Source organism: Palaemon carinicauda, chromosome 7 (assembly GCF_036898095.1).
Source record: "Palaemon carinicauda isolate YSFRI2023 chromosome 7, ASM3689809v2, whole genome shotgun sequence".
NCBI classification, from domain to species: domain Eukaryota; kingdom Metazoa; phylum Arthropoda; class Malacostraca; order Decapoda; family Palaemonidae; genus Palaemon; species Palaemon carinicauda.
The window spans coordinates 9,554,306-9,579,137 of NC_090731.1; the positions used below are offsets into that span (position 1 = coordinate 9,554,306).

Consider the following 24,832-nt stretch of genomic DNA (forward strand, 5'->3'; position numbering starts at 1 on the left):
GCTAGGTATTGACATCAGGTTTTGTTGATTATATACATCTCATGCTTTTATTCACATCAGCTTTTGTTGATTACATTTCTTGTAAGTTATTGACATCAGCTCTTGTTGATTACATCTCTTTCTAGTTATTTACATCAGCTATTGTTGATTGCATCTCTTGCTAGTTATTGATATCAAGAATTATTGATTACATCTCTTTTTAATCATTGACATCAGCTTTTATTGAATACACCTCTTTCTAGTTATTGATATCAAGTATTGTTGATTACATCTCTTATGAGTCATTGATGTCAGTTTTTATTGCTTACATCTCTTGCTAGTTACTAACATTAGCTTTTGTTTATTATTTGTCTTGCTAGTTACTGACATCACTTTTTTGTTGACTACATCTCTTGCTAGTTGCTAACATCAATTTTTTTGTATCACATCTCATAGTAGTTACTGACATCACTTTTTGTTGATTACATCTCTTTCTAGTCACTGGCAAGACCTTTTGTTGATTACGTATCCTGCTAGATATTGACATTATTTTTGTTAATTACATCTCTTTCTAGTCACTGACAAAATCTTTTGTTGACTTCATATCTTGCTAGATATTGACATTAGTTTTTGTTGATCACATCTTATCTTGTTTCAACAGAAGAAGACATACGTTGCCAAAATCGTACATTGTACAATAAGAATAAATTGCTATGCTTAATTTATGAAATCATTTTCAATCGTAATCTCCAGGAAATTTATGGAGATGGGCCATCACTGAGGGCTTTTGATATTTACTTTTTAACTGTTTTTATCCATCATGGCACGTTTAATCTCACTTTCTTCTTCTTCTTTACCTTTTAGCTTTCTACCATGCCTCCATTCATGCTTCCTTTCTTCCATCTTGCTGTCCAACCTTTCTTAGCTTTACTTCAAAAATGAAACTGTAAGTTTTCTTCAACTTGTGTTTGTTTTATTATTATTATTATTATTATTATTATTATTATTGTTGTTGTTGTTGTTGTTGTTGTTACAAGCTAAGCTATTACCCTAGTTACAAAAGCAAGATGCTATAAGCCCAAGGGCCCCAGCAGGGAAAAGTAGCCCAGTGAGGAAAGTAAATGAGGAAATGAATAAACTACAATAGAAGCAACAAACAATTAAAATATTCTAAGAACATCAACAACACAGATTGGCTTGCAAGGTCATACTTTATGAGCCATATCAAAATCTTCCTAATTATCTGACCTTATTTACCCACTGCTTTTGATATCTTTGTCCCCAAAACCAATTTCTTCCCTTCATAGAAATTTATCATAGAGCTCTGCTATCCATATAAATTAATGATTTTCTTCTGCCCTTATTGTTGTCAATTATTCTCTGCCTTTCTAGGTATTTTATATCGTGCTGGTATCTGAATTTCTAATATTTTGCAGCTCTCTCTCTCTCTCTCTCTCTCTCTCTCTCTCTCTCTCTCTCTCTCTCTCTCTCATATTACCTCCACTTTGAATTAGATCGATAGTGTTAACTATCTGAAATTGTAGACACCACGCTGCAACACATTTTACAATTGAAAAAGTATAAACCTCTCTCTCTCTCTCTCTCTCTCTCTCTCTCTCTCTCTCTCTCTCTCTCTCTCTCTCTCTCTCTGATTGTGTTGAGGTATAATAATCTGTCTTAAGGAGAAAACTTTTCACACCAACGTGCTTATTTTATTTGCATATATATGACAATTTTTTTTCTCAAATTAAAGTGATTTTTTCTTTAACTTCAAGGAAGTGTTCCGAAGAAATTACTTTCGATTTCCTCCGAGAATCTCATACATTTTCCCATAATTTTTACCGCCATGAATTTAATACAGTTTCGCTCGTAGGAAACTGTATGAAAATGCCGGAAGCTCACGCGATCTGCCAATTCAGACTCTCACTTTCTGCCAGTAGAAATTCTTTTATTTTTGTTATGTTATAATGAAAATGCTGATTTTTTATTATAATGAAGGTGACACCTTGATTTAAAAGATCTATCCTGGGTTGTGGTGGACGATGTGGTAACGTCCCTGACTGGCGAACGCCAGACTGGGGTTCCAGTCCTGCTCAAACTCGTTAGTTTCTTTGGTCGCTGCAACCTCACCACCCTTGTGATGGGGGTGTTGGGGGAGCCTATAGGTCTATCTGCTGAGAAATCAGCAGCCATTGCCTGGACCTCCTTAGTCCTAGCTTGGGTGGAGAGAGGGCTTAGACGCTGATCATATGTATATATAGTCAGTCTCTAGGGCATTGTCCTGCTTGATAGGGTAATGTTACTGTCCCCTGCCCCTGCCATTCATGAGAGGCCTTTAAAGTGTTTGGTCGATATATTATCAAAGATTGGAGAACTTACTTGGTAATATTTACCCATTACTGTTACCCCTTTTACCCAATTTTCTGATTACTTAATTTGTTGATTAGTTTTCTCCAATAGGAATTCAAAGCTAGAAGTAATATATTTCTTATTACCTTCGCTAAGAAGTTGGACATTATATTGTAATTTTTCTTGTATTTGTTAGAAATTTTGTATTGTGATTTTTCTGTTATTTGTTAGGAATCTACGAAAAATATGTGCATTTTTTAAAAAGATTACTGAAAGTGATAGATTGATAGTGATAAAGATTAATAAAGATATTGATATTTATAGATTAATAGGCTGGAAACAAATAATTGAAAATTGGGAGAGATAGGAAAGTAAGTTTTAGGGAGAAAGGACTTTTTGTAGTAGGTTGGCCATGGCACCAGCCACCCGTTGAGATACTACCACTAGAGTTATGGGGTCCGTTTGCTGGCCAGAGTACTACATATGACCCTTCTCTCTGGTTACGGTTCTTTCCCTTTGCCTACTCAGACACAGAATAGTCTGGCCTATTCTTTACAGATTCTCCTCTGTCCTCATACACCTGACAACACTGACATTACCAAACAATTCTTCTTCACCCAAGGGGTTAACTACTGCACTTTAATTGTTCAGTGGCTACTTTCCTCTCGGTAAGGGTAGAGGAGACTCTTCAGCTATGGTAAGCAGCTCTTCTAGGAGAAGGACACTCCAAAATTAAACCATTGTTCTCTAGTCTTGGGTAGTGCCATAGCTTCTATACCATGGTCTTCCACTGTCTTGGGTTAGAGTTCTCTTGATTGAGGGTACACTCGTGCACACTGTTCTATCTAGTTTCTCTTCCTCTTGTTAAAGTTTTTATAGTTTATATAGGAAATATTTATTTTGATGTTACTGTTCTTAAAATATTTTATTTTTCCTTATTCCCTTTTTTCACTGGGCTATTTTCCCTGTTGGGGCCCCTGGGCTTATAGCATCCTGCTTTTCCAACTAGGGTTGTAGCTTAGCATTTAATAATGATAATAATAATAGGGTTACTATTAGCCCTGACCGGTCTCTCTCTGGTCGATTTTGAATTTCAATTAACAGTGATTTAATGATAAACGTTATATTTCTACTTATGAAATTTGGAGGGTAACAGTCTAGAAGTTTTAATCCAGCTATGACCAGGTTTTGGAATGATCTTCCCAATCAGGTAGTTGAACCGGTAGAACTTCAAAATTTCAAACTTGCAGCAAATGCTTTTATGTTGAATAGGCTGACTTAAATCTCTAGTTATAGTTTATATATGAACGATCTGTTTTAATGTTGTTACTGTTCTTAAAATATTTTATTTTAATTGTTCATTACTTCTCATATAGTTTATTCATTTCCTTATATCCTTTCCTCACTGGCTATTTTTCCCTGTTGGAGCCCTTTAGCTTATAAGATCCTGCTTTCCCATTAGGGTTGTAGCTTAGCTAAGAATAACAACAACAACAACAACAATAATAATAATAATAATAATAATAATAATAATAATAATAATAGTATGTTCCTAATCGAGTTGCGTTTTGTCATTACATAATAATTGTCTTCATTAGCGCGAACTTAATTATGGCCACAAGTCATGCATTTTGTGAATCACACCAATTTTCTAAGCATCAATCTGGAATATTAAAACGAAGATAAAGATATTTGTATATAATAGCAGTCGCCGTATCTTATATATTCAAGACTCGGTTCTATAAAGATCATTGTGTGTATCATCATCATCATCATCATCATCATCTCCTCCCACGCCCATTGACGCAAAGGGCCTCGGTTAGATTTCGCCAGTCGTCTCTATCTTGAGCTTTTTAATCAATACTTCTCCATTGATATTCTCCTACTTTACGTTTCATAGTCCTCAGCCATGTAGACCTGGGTCTTCCATTTCTTCTAGTGCCCTCAGGGTAAATCATAATGTTATTCAATTGCCTTGATTAAAGGAGTCTTGCTATCACCCGCTTATTTTAATGTTGTTACTATTCTTAAAATATTTTATTTTTCGTTATTTCCTTTCCTCACTGGGCTATTTTCCCTGTTGGGGCCCCTGGGCTTATAGCATTCTGCTTTTCCAACTAGGGTTGCAGCTTAGCATTTAATAATAATAATAATAATAATAATAATACGCAGAAGAGTTGGATAATATGAGAGACTAACTAGGTTAGGTCATAACGCCAGGGGAATTATCATCACTTTCAAATTGCAATTGACCCACGTCATGCAACAGTCCAAATGTCGCCCCTTTGTTTCTGCTGGAAACCGCTATACTTTTTTTTTTTTTTTCTTTTTTTGCAGTTCAATTTAATTCATTTTATAGAGCTGCTAGATTCACCCCTACACACCCTCTCTTTCGCTATCGCACTAGAGTCTAGATTCACCCCACTCACCTTACCTCTCTCTTTAGAGCTGCTAGGTTAACCCCCCCCACTCTCTCTCTCTCTCTCTCTCTCTCTCTCTCTCTCTCTCTCTCTCTCTCTCTCTCTCTCAAATGGAGCCTACCCGGATGAATTAAAAAGACTTTGAGACATCGAAAATCCTAGTAACTCCTCGTAACACACACACACTCTCTCTCTCTCTCTCTCTCTCTCTCTCTCTCTCTCTCTCTCTCTCTCTCTCTCTCTCAAAAATGTCTCCCCGGATGAACTATAAAGACTTTGAGACATAAAAACCTTGTAACTCTCTCTCTCTCTCTCTCTCTCTCTCTCTCTCTCTCTCTCTCTCTCTCTCTCTCACTTATTTAGATAATGAATAACATATCCCATTACATATGAAACTGAATACTCTCTCTCTCTCTCTCCTTTTCCTGATACCAAAAGGCCAGCCCATTGCGGAGCTGCCAAAGGACAACTGGAGACGTTGAAGCTACTCCATCAGAAGGGAGCCGACCTATGGAAGCGAAACGTCAAGGGAGACTTGCCTCTTCATGAAGCTTGCCAGTCTGGCCGCAAGGACTTGGTTATGTGAGCATTCGATTACGAATTCACTTTTAATTTTATTTTTATTATGAAAGGGGATGTTAATTTAGTTTTAGACTGTACAGTAGAAATCTTTTCATAGATTTTGGCTTTTATATATTGGGTTGTAGATATTTGAAACTACTAATTATTCCTGCTTATTTGTTTTGGTGTTCATAAAACTGATGATAAACTGTGCAATATAGTTCTTTTCATTAATTTGACTTTTGTATTTTAACTTCTATGGAATCTAGATATTTCAAGAACTCTATTACCTAGGCCTACTATATTTCTCCTACTAAGTATGGTTTTCGATATTGAAACCTGTGTTATTCTATATTTCTCCTACAAGTAGGCCTATGGGTTTGGATATTGAAACCTGTGTTATTCTATATTTCTCTTACAACTAGGCCTATGAATTTGGATAGTGGAACCTGTTATTCTATATTTCTCCTACAAGTAGGCCTAATGGTTTTGGATATTGGAACCTGTGTTGTGTTTATGTATTTAGTGACCGTTTACGATGCCTCTCAAGAAATTTTGTGGCCACCAATCAAGTATTAAGAATTACCATATAGATCTAGAAGACATAAAGGTTTTTGCAAACACGCCAGATATCTTTTCTTTGTTGCAACATCATACATCAGAACGATGCTAGCAATCAAAGCAGTTGCGTAGCGAGAGGAGGGGTTGCTTTTTTAGAATGTCCCCCGGGCCTCCAAAAAAGGGGCTTCTGCAAAACAAGGTTAGAAAACAACAGTATTTAAGTATATATTTAAAATTACTAACACACCCCCAAGGGGGGGGTTCTTTTTACTAGCTCAGCCCCTCCCCCCCCCCCCGCCCGGCCCCCAAATCTCTAGCTACGACTGAGTATCAAAGAATAAGACATGGAATTTACAAGCAAATTTGCCTGGCAAATGAGTTATTAAATGGTGACCTTTCAATATCTTTAATGATACGACAATGAGTTTTACTTTTTACAGTAATATCTACAATTACTTAAGTTGATTAATTGCCTGCTTTCCCCCCTGGGATATTACCGTCACTGCACCTCACATGATGCACTGTAGGCACTGCAGCATTCCTTTGTTTCCAAACTGCTCTTAAACTTTAGCCGTTAATACATTACCTCTATTCCCGTTTTCTATCTTCTATTATGCTACCCAATCTGCTATCTCTTACTCCATAGTCCTACTTCAAAGGTTTACCCCTTATTACATCTATGTACTGAATGGTCTCCCTCCCCCTAACACCGGGTAATGTGGCCAAGATTACATAAATCATTATAATCCGCAGCATGAAAAGTCTAATACACTCATCCGCTCATCTGTTAATCCATTATACAGATTGGTGTTTTTGTAGATGCGTGTAAAAAAAGACACCTTGGGTTCATTCATCACATTTTGCCCTTATTTGTGCAGTGATTACGTGTCCTGTTCACTCGCTGTACATTGGAACCTGGTAAGACTCAGTCTATACAAATTTATCAAGTCACCTTCTCAAGTATATCATGTTCGTCCTTCACGACTGAGTGTATTCGTGTGACTTCACTATAGGTGCTAGTTTCATAGATTTTCACTTATAAGAGGTTATTAATTTTGTTTTATTTAAAAGATATGGTAGTATACCCACTCCAAATCAAAGTTTCATAGTGCTTCAGTTTAAAGAGGTTATTCATTGTGCTTTAGTTAGATGTGGTACTATAGGCCTAGACTACTCATTCCAGAGTAGCAAAGGGAAATGTCTTTTTTAATTAACAATTATTTAAAAAAAAAGATAAGAAAACAAAAGAATAAGTTACATGAGAAAAATAAAACAAGAAAATAGAAAACATGAGATACAGAACTTTGCAGAAAACTAAAAAATAAAATATTCAAACTCTGACGAGTTATATTTTATGTTGCGTTCTCCTAATATCTTCCACCTCACAAACAACAGATCGGTCAACCATACCATCACGAGATGTTTGGTAGATGACCTTGCGTGACCCAAGAGGGAATGGAGGAAGAAAACGCATCTGTGATTACGAAGATGAAAATTGTGTATCTACTGACCCGGTGAAAAATAAAATGCTTGCTGTGGAAAGCTCACGTGTATATGATATATCATTTCTAAGTATATATTACAAATTGTGGTAGTAAGAGAGAGAGAGAGAGAGAGAGAGAGAGAGAGAGAGAGAGAGAGAGAGAGAGAGAGAGAGAGAGGGGGGGGTGTTAAAGCTAATGTTAATGTATTTCATTTCTAAGAAAGCATTATGAAGAGAGAGAGAGAGAGAGAGAGAGAGAGAGAGAGAGAGAGAGAGAGAGAGAGAGAGAGAGAGAGAATGTTAAAGATTGCGTGAATGTATTTCATTTCTAAGAAAGTATTGAGAGAGAGAGAGAGAGAGAGAGAGAGAGAGAGAGAGAGAGAGAGAGAGAGAGAGAGAGAGAGAGAGAGAGAAGTGAAGTAAGATGCACGACATTCCTCCACTCTCCCTTCCTCCACCTTTTTCCTCCTCCTCCTCCTCCTCCTGACCTCAAGTTGATCGCCGTCATATTGCAGGTGGCTTCTTTCCATGCGACCAGAGACCGTGAACGCGCCCAACTTAGATGGACGGTGCCCGCTTCATATCGCTGCCATCAACAACAACGTCGAGATGTGTAAAATACTTATGGACCAGCAGGTGAGTCACTTTTATACTTATATAAGTCACTTGTTACAACGGTTTAAGTAGCAAAGTGAATGCATATCATCTACTGGTTATTTAAGTTATTGGGAAAGATGGAAGTCTTATTTTGTACCATTATCATTATGTAACATCTTGGGTGATATATTTTGGTCTAAGTTTGAGAATATTTTGTAACATATTATTCATTTTCAACATATAAAGTTAATTGGGAAATCTGAAATCGTATCGTAGTGATATGTGGTGAAGGAAAAATATCCTTTTATTTTCAACCGTGTTGTGAAATCCCACAACATGAAACAAAGAAGAATAACAAATAAAGTGTTATAAAAATTATTATTATTTAACCTTATTTTTCAGCATTCGTAAAGCTTATCGGCATTTTTATTTATGCAAATTGAATATAGTAAAGAAGTTACTTCCGGTATCAATGAAATTTGCTGTGTAACTAAGTTTACAGAAACCTAACTTTTGTTTACATAACAAATAATTGATTTTGCACGTTTCATTATAAAGAAATCTTGACTTTGTATTGTCCATGGTTGGGTCTGAACCCATTAGGAGGCTTTTGTTATGGGTCCTAACCCATTATGGGTATTTTATTATGGGTCTGTACACATTAAGGGTAATTTTGTTTCATCACTATACGAGAGCTGGTTGAAAGTATCGCAGTGCGTAAAACAAATTGTTGCTTTGATTTTATTTAGCTAATGATGAAGAAAATAACTTGAATAATTACTCTTTGTATTATGGTGTAATTTTTGCCCCTCCGCTTTTAAAAACTCTTATTTGATCATTTTCTATTTGTTGGTTACGTGTTTTACCGTATTTTCTCTTTCACGCTATAATCATCGTCTTTTATTTTACGTTTTGTCGTGTCTGTAATCTTGTTCTGTAGTCAATCCTTAATTCCCAATATTATCTTAAATGGGTAAAGAAACTATTGACACACTTTCTTATTACACAACTTCATTTTCGGTGTGTATTTTTTTTTTCTTTTTCATTGCCCTTATTTTTTATTTTTATTTTTTTTTTTGTTAAATGACCCTTTAGATGTTTATACATTTATTCAGTCTTTTTAACGATTGTTTTCATTTTCTACTCAACATTTTTCTAATGCTTTCTATCATCTTAACAACTATCAAATCCAACCATTTTGATAGGTAGGCCTATAGACTATAGACATTTAGTATGCATACTGGGGTAGGCCTACTTGCTTTTTTATTTTGATCGAAAATAAATTATAAGTGTTTTGCTTTGTTCCTAAATGTAACTTTTATTACACACCTTGTGCACCAAGTTTCCTTCCTTGGTTGAGTTACAGCGCAGTCACGATCACACAATATCGATTCTGCCAACGCTGTTAGTCAGAGTAAATGTTTTCAGTCACGTCGCCTTTTGGAAATGTTTGTCAAGGCATTCTGGACCTTGTCTTAAACATTTACATGAATTAATCTATTTCCCAGTTCTTGAAAATGGAACGCTGGAAGAAATTACGTGTTAATTAATGTTGCCGTGAATATGATGTCTTAATTTCTATCATTAATCAACAAATGATGTGGTTGTTTGAATATCTTTGCAATTCTTTTATATATAGTTTTTATCATTCTGCATATAGCTATAAAGTCACTAAATATTTTGCATTTCATGATCATCAATCAGCCTTTACTAGTCCACTGCAGGACGAAGACCGCAGACATTTCCATCAACTTGCGTCTGTTTATGATCTTTCCAGTCCATGGGTCTTTATGCCAGTCTACGCCTGCATATTTTCTTAGTTTGTCAATCCATTGGCTTCTCTGCCTTTCTCATTTTATGTCCTGCCCTTGTCCATTTCTTTTTCTTACAAGTTGTTAGAATATTCTCTACTTTAGTTTGCACTTTTATCCATTTTGCTCTTTTCCTATCATTTCCATAGCTCTTTTATGTTCTAAGGCTTTAGTAAGGCTCTAAGTTTCTGCTGCATAAGTTAAAATTGGTAGGACCATCTGATTAAATAATTTTCTTTTTAGAGAAAGTGGCATTTTACATTTCATGATCTCATTGTTTTTTTTTACCAAATGCTCTCTATCACACGCCTATCCTTCTTTTAATTTATTGCATAATAAATACATATATTTATGTATAAGTTGTTGTGTTTTACCTATACTTATGGCTTTGTTTTATTCCAGGCTGCGGTCAACCCCATCATGCGAAATTCGCGGGGTCAGCTGCTCACGCCGCTGGATGCCGCTGTGGCGCGCAGCAATCGAGGCTGCGCCAAGTACCTGCAGCTGCACGGAGGCGTCACGGCTTCGAAGCTGACGGATAAACACGCTCTGCAGAAGGCGATGCAGAGGTAAACTATCCTCTTATATTTCATGCAATAAATATTTAATGAATCCCAATAAGTCTTAATGACTATATTTATTTACTCAAGTTATACAATAGACATATAGGCTAAATTCTACGATTTGGTATCTAAATCCCTATTTCAAAATAAAGAACTTTTGTAGACATGAAAATGTAATTGATGGAATGTTTTTCGAGCATCCTCTTCCACCAAACTTCTTTCCATATCATCCTTCACCTTATATCGCCATCTAATGCTCTGCCTCCATCTTGATCTTCTCCCCCTAACAGATTCTTCCCAAGCCCTCCTCACTCCCTCCACATCAGCCATCCTCAACTCGTGCCCACACCATCCCAGTTGTGACACTCATCTCCTGTGTAATCTTTACTACGCCTGCCATTCATCTTATTTCATAATTCTCCAATCTTTCAAGTAGTGATATTCCCATAATTCACCTCGGCATTCTCGTCTCTGTTCTCTCAAGCTTTGTTTCCTCTTTTCGTCTTAAGCGTGGTTTACACGGTCGAACGGTTCGTCGAACATCGTTGTCGAACCTCCTTGTAAAACAGTTCGAAGAGGTGGAGTCAGGCACAAATGCATAAAGTTTGTGGATAATGAAGCCCCGCCCACAAAAGTCAGTCGAGATTAGACTTTATTCGAACCGTTCGACGAACGTGTTCAACAACCAAATACCCCGTTCACACGTTCGAACATCACTTCAAACACCTGTCTGTCGAACCGCGTTCGACGAACCGTTTGACCGTGTAAAACCGGGGTTTATAGCAGTGTTTATTCAAAATGCTTCTTTATTCCCAGAGCTCTCGAAACCAGCCAACACGGAAGCACAGGAGCCACGCCAACCGACTACGAGAATGAGATGTTGAGTTCTTCGGCCTCTTCAGCCCTAAAGTCCAACCGGTCGACGATGACGGCCTCCCCGAGCAACATGGAGGCCCAGACTGATACCGGGGATCTCCGTCAGGACTCGAAGGATAGTCAGGATAAGAAATCTGACAAACCCGAACAGAAGGATGCTCAGGTTAGTCTGCCATTCTGATTTTTCTGATGTTTCTTTCCAGAGTAGTTTTAGAAGCTCAGTTCAATTAGATTTTCTTTTTTTTCTGGATTCAAGTAGTATAATATATTTTGCCTCTGTAAGTAACAGCCATATTTTGTATGTTTCTTTCCCAGGGTAGTTTTAAAAGTTTAGTTCAGTGAGATTTTCCATTCTGGAAGTATTCATGTAGTGTAGTATATTTTGCCTGTGTAAGTAACGGCCATTCTTTGTAGGCCTATAACATCAATAAGTGTGCGCATTTTATTCCAATGTCTATTTTACTCGTATTTTTTATTTAGAAAATATGCAAATTCAATTAGCAAAAATCATTTAGGGTTGGACATATCATCTTTCACTTTTTAAACCGGTAATAAACTTACATTCAGTTCATTAGCCAATTTGTAGGCCTACCTGGGATCCCATTAAAACCTTTGTTCTCATTGTCCTTGTACTAATAATTAAAATGCTTCAAGCTAAGCCTATTATTTCATGCTAAACAACATTTTATATTCATTATATTGCAATTGAAGTAATAAATTGCTCGAGCTTTTTATCCATAGCAATCAATTTCTTTTAATTAAGCTCCTGCCTTGATTTTGGCAATGAAGTTAGTCATTTGATTAAAGAAACGGTATTAGTTGCACTAAATGTAGTCTCGTCTTCAAAATCAGTTTATTTATTTATTTATTTATTTTTGTTATTATTATTATTATTATTATTATTAGCAAAGCTACAACACTAGTTAGGAGTTATTATTATTATTATTATTATTATTATAAGCCAAGCTACAACCCTAGCATGATGCTATAAGCCCAATGGCTCCAACAAGGAAAATAGCCCAGTTCAGTGAAAACGTTCCCCATCCATTAACTCCGTGTGCCATCACGGTTAAACACAAAGAACCCAAAGTATTGAGCGAATAATGATTTACATCAGGACATCATTGTTGAAGAAAGATGACATTTTGCGGGAAGAAATATGAAGCGATTTTAACATTATACATCCTTACATACTTTATAAAATATAGACTAGCATATGCATGATTGAAATTGATTAAAAACAAATATTTAAGATAACCGTAATTAAGAATTTTAATTTAACAAAGTTTATTGTGTTGAAATGCTAAATTGGCAGTTTAAATGGAAGAAAATGTAAAGTATATTTATGTTTGTTAAAAATCTTAATTTATGAGATTAAATCATTTAAAACATTGGGTAAAATTATATTTTTTAATTTGGAAAGGAGCAAATATTTCCATTTAAAATTTTTAGTTCCTATAAAAGATCATTTGTTCAAAAGAGCAATATTCTTCCTATCAGCAGTAGGCATAATTCTTAAATCCCTTCCTAAATTGATACTTGCCTTTTATTTTCTCACATATCATTAAGTAGGCAATAAATTAAAGAACTGAATGCAGAAGAATTTCTATTAACGGAGTGAACATTAATATGTAGGCCTATTCACATGCCTTCATTTGGGAGGCATTCATATAACATTTTGGCTTCTCAGAGATTCTGTTAAATTTTATTTGCATTTCAACCTTAGATAAACTAAAGCTATAAGTTTAGATAAGCGAAAGTTATAAATTTAACTTATTAAATCAAAACTGAAACGTACATATTGCAAAAATACCTTATATTTATCCTTAACTAAAGATGAAACACTTGTTGGTTTACGATTCTTTTACTGAAATACTTAAAAAAAAATGAAAATAATTTATCCACTAATTTATCAGAGACATTTCTCCTAATATACGTTTCATATATAAAAAACAAGAGGATTTAGGAAGATTCTATATTTAAATAAGATTCATAAAAAAATAAATTCTTTTTTTACTAACCTGCAAAAGGGTAATTAATGCATGAATATTAGCGTGGTGTGAATCACCTTTCGAATTCTCTTGCACGCTTTTTTTTTCCTCGTTTGAGCTATAAATTATAAAATTTGATCTGGGTATTTGCTTCAATTACCTTTTTTTCAATTTTGAATCTAGACGTTCAAGCATTCACTGGTTTTTTTTTTTTTCAATTTTTTCAATTTTTTATATTTTGTTTAGTATCATAAGGAATAAAATAAGAACATTACAATCCTCATTGCATTCCTTATTTTAGCATAAAATGAACCATAGCCTGGAAAATAATTTAGTTCTATACGAATATTATAGACCTGAGTTGAGGAAATTTAAATCTAGGCGCGTATCATGGCGATATGTTATTTGCAAATTTTTATCCTGTAAAAATTAAAACCAAGTCCATATGTGAGACGCTCTCCAAGAAAAATCCATGAAATCTTAGAAATAGGTTTACTATATACATATACATCCTGCACACCATTTGTGGAAATAACAAGAGTTGTTCTCTTTTCGTTGTGATCCAATTGTTAATAGTATCTCTATGATATCTTTTAATCCCCATATATGCATTTGGTCAACGCCCGTTTCCACCTAGGCTAGGACCAGGGAAGGTGAGACAATGGCTGTAGGTGACTCGGCTTTAGCCTTGTAGCCTCCTAAAACTCCCATCCCTAGCTCACAGATTCGATGAGGTGAACATTAAGGAAAACCAGACATTCGGATTTTGAATCCGTGAAGTTATCCACTAGGTTACCAAAACACCTCTAATAAGCTTCCCTAAGGGGTTTTTTTGTTGTTGCAGATTGCCTGGGCCTTATGGCCAGGCACAGGCTCTTGCACACTTGCAGCCCGTAGGACCAGGTGTCGGGATTATAATCTTAGAGTAACTTCAGTTGGAGATACCGAGATATTTGTTGTTGAAATTTTCTCTTTCATGAGGTTCTTTGTCTTATGGACTTCTAGTATAAAGAGTAAAGACTCTAGAGTATTTCTTATTAGGACTTTCAGATAGGCTAATGAGTTTGATCTTCTATATAACATTAAAGAATAGTTTAAACGAACACAGCTTCCTGGCACTTAAGGCTTCAAAACATGCTGTAACATAGAAATTGGATTCAGTTGTGTTAATTGTTCACTTAGAGCTCAATGTATATTGTTTTAGGATTGGTAAACTTATGGCCCTCTGAAGGAGTCTAGTCTTTGAGCAACAATGTAAAAAGTTAGCTTATTGTTAGCCAAACCATAAGTTTTAACTGAGGACAGTGACCCCTGATTAGACGAAAGTCAAGTTTGATATTAAGTTTCTAATGTTTTTTGGGGATAAAGGGCTTTGTGGTCTCCAAGGACTTTCCTGTGAAAGGCTAGAACAGGGATTCCATATTCACAGCATTTCTGGAGTAAAGCCTTAGCTTTTCTGCTTTTAAATCCCTTATCTGGTAAAGCACTCAGACACATGAAGACATAGCTGGACTAGGTAAAAAAGCTTAACCTGAGAAGATACTGTATTCATGAGTGGTAATTGTTGCATAGTCTTTGATTGATGTGGGTTTCTTCATCAATTTACAACTTCGTATCACATGTATTTGGGAGATTGTTCAGTTGGTACATCATCCATGTGAGTTACATGTACATGAATGTACAAATATAATGAGAGAATAACATTTGTCATCACAAAAATATTGGTTATCTCGTTCTACTATCCAGTTATTACTAGTATTTAGAAGGTGATACAGTATTGCTCTTCCAGATGAGTCTGAGTGACTTATATCTAAGAGGGTATCAGAACCCCAGAGGCCATTCATTTTTTGAAATAGGTAATCATTAAGCTACAAAGGATGATCCACTATGTCCCTCCTTCAAATATTTTTTTCTATACAACCAGTCTGTTTTCTAAGTAGTGGTTCATTATTGTTTTTGGTGTATTTTATCAGATAGAATATAGTTTTTATAGGTTGGTTAGTGTAAATCCATTTCCATCAATGGAGGGCAGGATGCAAGTACCAGTATCTCCATGTTTATGGGTTATTTCTGTAGCTGAGAATCTTGGTTGATAATCTAGACCAGCAGTTTAAAATTTTTAGAATTGATCGAGAAACTGAATTCCAGATTGTGTATCTGGATCCAAATGTTTCCTCCAAAAAAGACCAGCTGTGCCAAAAAAGGTCAATGTTTTATGGACTCATATTTCGTTCATTTACATTTTTGTTATTACATACCTCATTGGTACTCTACAGGGACGAATATAATGAAACATACTTTTAAAACAAAAACAAGAAAAAAAAATTAATGGAAATGTAATTTACAAATAATTATTTTTAAATGTAATTTAGCATATGATAGCATTTTAGTAGCTAAGTTACTATAATTTTAAGCCCGAGGAAAAATTTATTTTTATCAAATATAAAGTAAGTGGTATTTACATTCTTGATTAAGATTTTTTTGGGTTTAATATCATTCGCCATAGACAATAGCATCATAGAATTTAGATCAGTAGCGAGTGCGTAGCCTTGGTTGCAGTTGAGAAAGAAAATGTTAAATTTTGTTCTAATCATGATCATAATTTGTCTCCTTACCGAGGTACCTAAGCTAATTTGATTTACCTTTTACCATAAAATCGTGATACATGATGCCACAGTTTTGTCTATCAAGAACTGAAGATCACGTTTTCAGTGGTTTGAACATTACTCAGTTTATAAAATTCTATTGAAAAAAAAAAGTCATTATACCATATCCACATGAAGCAAAACCTATTCATTTTACTTCGGCTACCAATATTGATTTTGGTATTTCACACATTTCTTTATCAAGCACCAGAACAGCCGAATACAAAATGACAGAAGTAAAAAGGAACAGTTTTTTCTGTTGTGGATATAGATATTTGTGCTGAGATATGTCTTCTTGACATGAGGAAACTGTTGGCATCATCTTCTCTAGAGAATAGTATTGCACAGCCTAAAGCTTAACAAAAGATGATAAAATTAAGGATGAAGAACTGCTGCTTTACTGCTATATTTCATACTGCAGGAGACTTCGACATCTGACATTTATTGAAAGTCGAGAAGTTCACTGAGACTTACTCACATTTGTCCAAGAAGCTGACCTCGTCCGACTTTGCTATTTTTTTCTTTAGCTCATGTACTTTTGTTTTCTCTTTGGACAGAAATAATTTTTACATGCCACAGGATATTCATCATTACTCAACATGAACTACAGGCTTTTTATAGTACATGTAATCTTAATTATTCTTTGAATTGCAATATATAAATATATTCATTCTTATTTTTCAGGTTTAATTTGCATTTTCATATATTGCTTGTTTCTGTGTTGACAAAAGATTATTATTAAAATGTTATTTTTGGTTTGTGTTCCTCTGTTTTGTAGATCTTCCCCTCATCCCTCCCTCAACAGTAGTTCCATTTGTTATCCAACAGATTTTATTGAAACAATGTCCATATTTTCAAGTCTTCAATACTAGGTGTGCCTTATGTTAGATTAATGGCTTAGAATGATTGTTAACCTGCCCATGGTTTCCCCTGATTGAACATAAACCACATCAAAATTAGTTTTGTTCAACTCCCATCACTCACTTACGTTTGCCTTAACCCCATGTTTTACTGGATGCTATAATCTCTTTTTATGATAATTTTATATGACATTGATCTTGTGGAGAGAGTATCGCATTTCAACCATTATATGAGGACAATATCCTTGTATTAGTTTGCATCTTGACTTAAATACTAGTGCATAATAGTCAGCTACAGCTCTAACTGTGCTACTGTTTAGATTCATTTCATTGTTACCATAGTTTAATAACCAACCAGGCTTACCCTTATCTATTTAACATAAGTGTGTACAGCTAAAAATTTTTATAGTTATATCTGCTTTTTTATTAGTAACAAAATCCCTCCCCACCCCTATATTAGTAGTATGTCATTTCCCCAAACTCATTTCCCTGCTTAATCCAGAAATGTCTTAACATTATACCCTGACCTTTTGTGACCTTTTCTGGTCGTGTGCGACCTCATCTCCTTGCCATCTTAGACGGGCACATCCGAGGTCAACATCAGGAAGCTTGTCCTAGAGGAGGAGGAGGCGGAGTTGGGTCGCAAGAATGCGGAAGAGCATGGGACAAAGGAGGAAAAGGAAGACATGAAAGAGGAAGACATGAAAAAGGAAGAGGCTGAAAAGCAAAATGGGGATGCAACGAATGCAGAGGCTTCTGTTGACGTCGATGCTCAAAATACAACCGATAAAGATAATGAGGAGATTTCAGGTGAACAAGTGGACTCGGAAAATGGAGAAAAAAAAGAAAATGGGGAAAAGGGAGGAGAAAATGGAGAAAAGGGAGAAGAAAATGGAGAAAAAGGAGAAGAAAATGGAGAAAAAGAAGAAGAAAATGGGGAAAAGAAAGATGCTGAAGTTGCTGCAAAGAAAAAAGTTAAAAAAGGAAAATCTAAAGGTAGCAGCCATGAAAATTCTAAAGATGGTGATGCTGGTGAGGAAGTTGAGGAGGAGGGGGAGGAGGAGGAAGAAGGGGAGGGAGGTGAAGAAACAAGGCTAAATGAAAATGGAGAGGTGGTAGAAGAAGAAATTATAAAGTCAGTTCGAGATCCCCCAAAGCAGTCCCAAGATGGTGATATTCTTGAACGTCTTGGCGAAGGAGAACAAAACGGGACCGTAGAAGGCAAAGAAGAACTCGATGAGAAAGTTGATGATGGTGGAGAAGGGGAACACAATGCGGAAGTTGATGGTGAAGATGTTCCAGAGGGAGAAGTTGAAAATGCCAAAAAGAGTGGTCAGTCATCTATAGATCTCGATGCAGACAGTCCAAAAGAAGGAGGGAAAGAGAAGAGCAAAGGAAAATCAAAGAAAAGTAGACAGGCGTCCAAGGATGGTGAAAACAGCCAGACAGAGGTTGATGGTGAAGAAGTGGATGGAGAAGTTGAAAATGCCAAAAAGAGTGGTCAGTCATCTATAGATCTCGATGCAGACAGTCCAAAAGAAGGAGGGAAAGAAAAGAGCAAAAGAAAATCAAAGAAAAGTAGACAGGCATCCAAGGATGGTGAAAACAGCCAGACAGAGGTTGATGGTGAAGAAGTGGATGGAGAAATTGTAAAAGCCAAAAAGATCAGGGAATCATCAAGGGAAGCAGGTATATCCAGCCAGGAGGATGACGATGAAGATGGTGAAGATCCTTCACCTGGCAGTAAAGCAGGAAGTAAAAAAGGTTCCTTAGCGGGAAGTCGAAAGAACTCCAAGAGTAAAGATGGAAGTGATGATGGAGAAGCAAGTGAAGGCCCAAGTCCTCCAGCGAAAAATAACGAAAAAACACGTAAGAAGAGAGGGAAGAAATCAAAAATGCTTAAAAAGGGAAGCACTGTGGTGATTAGTGATGGAGGTGAGGGCGAAGAAATGGAAATAAGTGGAAATGGAGAAATGGTAATTGGAGCAGACGGTGATGAGAATGTAGAGGCCGAATATGAAGGTAATGATGGCTCTGCAGATGAAGACAACGAGGAGTATGATGAGAACATGGAATATTCAGAAGAAGAAAGAAGTGGAGATGAAGCCATGGAGCAGAGTGGTGAAGAGAATGTAGATGGGGAAAATGGTAAGCAATCCTCTGATGGTGCAGGACCAAGGGGCCGTCCAAAATCAGCCGCCCAACCAGGAATGGGAAGAAGTCAAGGGAAACAAAATCAGAAAGGTAACAACAGCAAAAAGTCATCATTAACCAATGGCAGTAAAGGAAAACTAAGAACTAAAGGCAAAGGACAGAAAAACAAAGCAAAACCGAAAGCAGGTAGTGATGAAAATGCACCAGCGACCCATCGCGTTAGTATGTCTGGCAGGCCCTTTGAAGATTATGATCCCAACACAACAGAGAGCGATGTCCCTGGAAAACCTCCTTTGTCAGTAGGGGATGAACGCACCCACGAACTGATGCTCGAGTCCAGCGGACGAGACTTCCTGATGGTGAACGATGCAGCCCCAGCTAGGCTCTCTTCGCCCAGCTCGACTCATGGCAGGGACACCGGCGACTCGGGCTTCAAGGTAGTAGTTGTGATCATGTATAACTCATGGACATCTAATAAGCAAATCTTATGTCAGAATATACTCCCTGGAAAGATAGTTTTGGTAAAATTCATATTTTCACAATTGTGCCATTTGCTTTTGACTTGATTTGGAGTTTATTTCAGTTTTTTCAACTACTTTCCAGAGTTTCAAACTTTGCCACATAAAAAATGGCAAGTTTGCAAGTCATTGTACAAAGATTTAAAGCAATAACTGAAGACTTGGCATTTTTGTATGCGAGTTGGAAACTTTGTAGTTCAGATTATTAGTTTTCTGATATAGTTGCAGATAAAATGTCCAAGAGAATGAAATCCTAATAGTTCATCCATCCTCTGGTCTCCTAAAGAAAGAAAATGAGACTCTTGACGGAGACTCATACCCCATAATTCATTAAGACTCACTACCGTACACACATTAACTACAGACACTGGATATAGAAAAAAAAAACCACTGTTTTCAGAGACAAGTTAAGCTTCCCATTGCTTTTTACAATAATGCATGACCTGATCATTTATTTGCATGAATTTACTTCCAGCATCATGTATTCACGGCCTTTTGTATGTCCTATGCACCTCTTTGTAAGTAAGAAAATGGGATCGTTGGTGAAATTGTTTGATACAGCCCAGCAGCAGCATTTCACATCTCATCATTTCTTATACAGAATTGTATAAAATGATCAGGTATTCAAAATTTTGGTATCAGTGAAGTCTGAATCTTCGGATGGAAATGGTAAGTAATCCATCAGAAAACTCGTTGGATGCTTGGCAAACAATTTACTCATTCGATGCCCCCTTTGCTGATGAGAACAGCCATGAGCTTAAAAAGAGTTCTCATCAAACCCCCTTTATCAGGAGTCGGGATTTAGTGACTATCTTGGACCGGAACGAGACTCGGATGTAGATGGCCCTACTGACCCGGAGCGTCATACGGATGATGAAAATGTCCAGCATCCAACCAAGAGAAAAACAAAAACCCGACGGCTTAGGAATAAGCAGCGTGAGGAAAGATTAGTTGGGGCCAAGGGTGAGGATGGTGAGGAAAGACCTGGCAGAAGAAAAGCTGGCAGCAGCCATGGAGAGGATGGGGATGTAAGTTTATAGGTGTCAGTGTATGATGAGTAATGTTCTAAGTAATAAGGATTTGAGGGTGTTATGGTTTAATATTCGTTTAATCATTTTTAAAGGGAATGGTCATTGGCACCTTAGGGCAGTAAAATAGGTTAAGTATCACTGATAAGATAGTAAGTGAAGGTTTGAATATAGATTACTTATTGTATTGCATTGCAATGTTAAAGGCACACCAGTTATCAGTAGGGGAAGTCCTGTTCACTGGCTGTTTACAAAGTCATGACAGAGAGCTAACTTCATGGCAATAATCAACACAAACACAAAAATAAAACTGAAAATATCTTGGTTTCAGCAATATATGGGGCTTTATGTATAAAATCAGCGCTTCCATCACTTTGTCAATGTAACAGCAGACGTATTGATAGCACGAAACGTACTTTTTGCATATTTAGGAGTCTTCCGTGTTTTAAAACCTTAGAAATTTTTATATATTGGATAATGAGAGTTTTGTATATTTTCATTTAAGTAATCTTATGGCTGCACATACAAAACCAAAATTAACTCAAGAGATACATTGAAATGATCTAGTTATAACCCTTGATTTGAATCTGATTAGAGATAATTTGCTTTTGAGCAAATAATATTGATTTTGGTAAAGAATAAGAATCATTATACCCAAAGTTTTCTAAACTTAGATATAATATTGAAATCTTATAATCAAATCTCTACTTTTAAAAGGAATTGTAATACTGATTAGCTCAAATGAGACTTGAAATAACAGAATGAAAGAATTGTTGGTCAAATGTATCTCTTTCTGGTTTCTGGCCACTTTCATCAAGACTTAACTGTCTGGAGCTTCGAAACCTTTTGGAAATATGGACAGTGACACTTGTGTTACCATTCAGACGTAGGTAACATCTAGCAATTACTTTCTGTTTGCTTCTACATTAATGATCATTACTGCCCTAATCAAAGAGTAATACTAATGGATGTTGTAACTGTGACGAGCTTCTAATGTTTCTAGAGCTTTGGCCTTCATGTTAAATGTAATGTACAATTTTGATATTTTGCTTATGCCCTAAACTGATTAGATTAGACAAATAATGCATTGTTATGGTTTTTTAAATCTCTGAAACACAATCTACAGACATTTCATCCTCATATACACCCAAATGTTCATTAAAGTGGGAAAGTTAATCCTGGTTTGTCTATTTAGGTCTATATTAAGAGAATTATTTTATATTTGTTTATTCAGTTTGAGTATGCAAAATATAAATATAAAATAAAACATCTGGCTCAGTGTAGCTCAAAACAACAATTTGCTTGATATTTATATTGCTTGTAATATTTATACATACAGTAAATATTTGAATAATGGAATACATGAATTGAAGAGACAGTGAAAGATGGAAATGGAAGGTTAAAAGGAGAGGAAGCAAGGAAAAGGTGGGCGGAATATTTTGAAAGTTTGCTGAATGTTGAGGATAATAAGGAGGCAGATATAATTGCTGTTGCAGGTGTTGAGGAGCTAGTGATGGGAGATAAGAATGAGAGAGATTACAAGAGAGAAGTGAGGAGAGCACTAGATGAAATGAGAGTAGGAAAAGCACCTGGTATGGATGGTGTAAGAGCTGAGATGTTGAAGGAAGGGGGTGTGACTGTACTTGAATGGTTGGTGAGATTGTTTGATATGTGTTTTATGTTGTCAATGGTACCAGTAGATTGGGTTTGTGCATGTATTGTACCACTATATAAGGGTAAGGGAGATCTTTTGCAATTCAAGGGATATTAGTTTGTTGAGTGTGGTTGGAAAAGTGTATGGTAGAGTACTGATTAATATGATTAAGGATAAAACAGAGAATGCAATCTTAGAAGTACAGGGTGGTTTTAGAAGAGGCAGGGGATGTATGAATCAGATTTTTACAGTTAGGCAGATATGCGAGAAATATTTAGCAAAAGGTAAGGAGGTGTATGTTGCGTTTATGGATCTGGAGAAAGCGTATGATAGAGTTGATAGGGAAGTGATGTGGAATGAGATGAGGTTATATGGAATTGGTGGAAGGTTGTTGCAAGCAGTGAAAAGTTTCTACAAAGGTAGTAAGGCGTTTGTTAGGATAGGAAATGAAGTGAGCGATTGGTTTCCGGTGAGAGTGGGGCTGAGATAGGGATGTGTGATGTCTCCATGGTTTGTTTAACTTGTATGTTGATGGAGTGGTGAGAGACGTGATTGCTCGAGTGCTTGGACGAGGATTGAAACTGGTAGACGAGAATGATCATGAATGGGAGGTAAATCAGTTGTTGTTTGCGGATGATACTGTACTGGTTGCAGACTAGGAAGAGAAGCTTGGCCGATTAGTGACAGAATTTGGAAGGGTATGTAAGAGAAGGAAGTTGAGTGTTGATGTGGGTAAGAGTAAGGTTATGAGATGAACAAGAAGTGAAGGTGGTGTTAGGTTAAATGTCATGTTGATTGTAGAGTTACTTGAGGAGGTGGACCAGTTTAAGTACTCGGGGTCTGTTATTGCAGCAAATGGTGGAGTGGAAGCAGATGTACGTCAGAGAGTGAATGAAGAATGCAAAGTGTTAGGGGTAGTGAAGGGAATGGTGAAGAATAGAGGGTTGGGCATGAATGTAAAGAGAGTTCTGTATGAGAAAGTGATTGTACCAACTTTGATGTATGGATCAGAGTTGTGGGAAAGATTGAATGTGTTTGAGATGATATGTCTGAGGAGTATGGCTGGTGTTTCTCGGGTAGATAGGGTAAGGAACGAAGTAGTGAGGGTGAGAACGTGTAAGAAATGAGTTAGCAGCTAGAGTGGATATGAATTTGTTGAGGTGGTTTGGCCATGTTGAGAGAATGGAAAATGGCTGTCTGCTAAAGAAGGTGATGAATGCAAGAGTTGATGGGAGAAGTATGAGAGGAAGGCCAAGGTTTGGGTGGATGGATGGAGTAAAGAAAGCTCTGGGTGATAGGAGGATAGATGTGAGAGAGGCAAGAGAGCGTGCTAGAATTAAGAATGAATGGTGAGCGATTGTGACGAATTTCTGGTAGGCCCTGCTGCTTCCTCCGGTCGCCTTGGATGACCGCGGAGGTAACAGCTGTAAGGGATTCAGTGTTATGAAGCTTCATCTGTGATGGATAACGGGGGAGGGTGGGCTGTGGCACCCTAGCAGTACGAGCAGAACTCTGTTGAGTCCCCTCGTCAGGCTGGGGGGAGCTTATAGAGGAAAGGTCCCTTTTTTCATTTTTTTGATGTCTGCTACCTCCCAAAACTGGGGGAAGTGCCTTGGTATATGGATGGATGGAATAGATGATATTTTCTTATAATATTAATGTACTAGGATTTATCTACAAAAAGTTTTAAGATATAATGTATAGTGTTTAAAACAAAACTATTCATAAGTTTTCAAACAAAGTTATTTCTGCTTTTAAAAATGTCCCATTGCTCCTAAACATAGGTCTGTTTGCCTGAATCTAAGAGAGGATTGGAAAAAACATTAAAACCAATAATTGATATTTAACTCGCCACAAAATTTGAAATAATCACTTATAGATTATCAAGGTGTATCGTACCGTACAAGATGGATTCTTACTAACCCTAATTAGAGAGAATTTCATTAAAGAAAATTAATGACTTAAGTCTTTATGGATGATAATGGCTGAATAATTCTAATGAAGAGAAATCTCACATAAGGATAATATTTCCAAAGTGTGTGAAAGAGAATGAATTGGCAAATATGAGATTTTGAGAATTAATTGAAACCTTATTTGGGGCACGGATGTTTTAAAAAGGAAAGTGGGTCTTTTCTTGGGAGTTTTTTTTTTTCTGAGAATTGTGGAGATAAAAACATGAGAGTATGAGGTGAATTTGACAGAATAGGGTCCTGGGGGTGAAGCTTTGAGGTGATTAAACTATATAGAGACTATTCCTCATTTAAGATATAAATGAGTTTATTAAATGTACCCAATGATAATTAGAAACTGTGGAAAAGAATTTTAAGCTTCATTTTTGACGATTAGAAAAGATCAAAGGCATGGGAATTTAGATAAGGTAGAAAATTTATGTGTAAAATTACTGTTGGTGAGAAGACAAGCCACATTAAATAAAAGGGGAAATCACTTGTGAATTAAGGATAGAGAGACCCAAGAAGTACTTGACTTACTAAATTTTTAGAAGAGCTAGATAGAAACCTTCGCAATGTGTTGTAAGTTGAAGAAAGTAGCAAACAATGTGATATAGAAACTTCTATGGTTATTAAACAGTAATTGCTGAGATGCTTTCTCTAAAGGTTTACCTGTTGAAGATTTATTTCTTTACTTGAAAGTAAGGGATCAGAATATTGCTATGAATTCAATTAAAAGTGAGTTTTATCAGAAGGAAATGGGGTACAATTATAGGTAGAAGGTAGAAAAATATGAAATATTGGAAGAACTGATAAGGGATATGTAAATTGAG

At 36.3% G+C, this 24,832-nt stretch overlaps 1 protein-coding gene across 7 annotated transcripts in view; it reads left to right on the forward strand.

The window, feature by feature from the left end:
- LOC137643827 (uncharacterized) overlaps positions 1-24,832 on the forward strand; it is a 359,559-nt gene that overhangs the window by 285,040 nt on the left and 49,687 nt on the right. For 6 of the 7 annotated variants that reach the window (XM_068376527.1, XM_068376529.1, XM_068376532.1 and 3 more), the window contains 6 exons: positions 5,187-5,330; positions 7,869-7,989; positions 10,164-10,330; positions 11,141-11,363; positions 17,275-19,287; positions 20,160-20,396. In XM_068376527.1, the coding sequence (XP_068232628.1) occupies positions 5,187-5,330; positions 7,869-7,989; positions 10,164-10,330; positions 11,141-11,363; positions 17,275-19,287; positions 20,160-20,396 (2,905 nt within the window). The remainder of the gene's footprint in view (positions 1-5,186; positions 5,331-7,868; positions 7,990-10,163; positions 10,331-11,140; positions 11,364-17,274; positions 19,288-20,159; positions 20,397-24,832) is intronic. The other variant, XM_068376533.1, reaches the window with a different exon arrangement.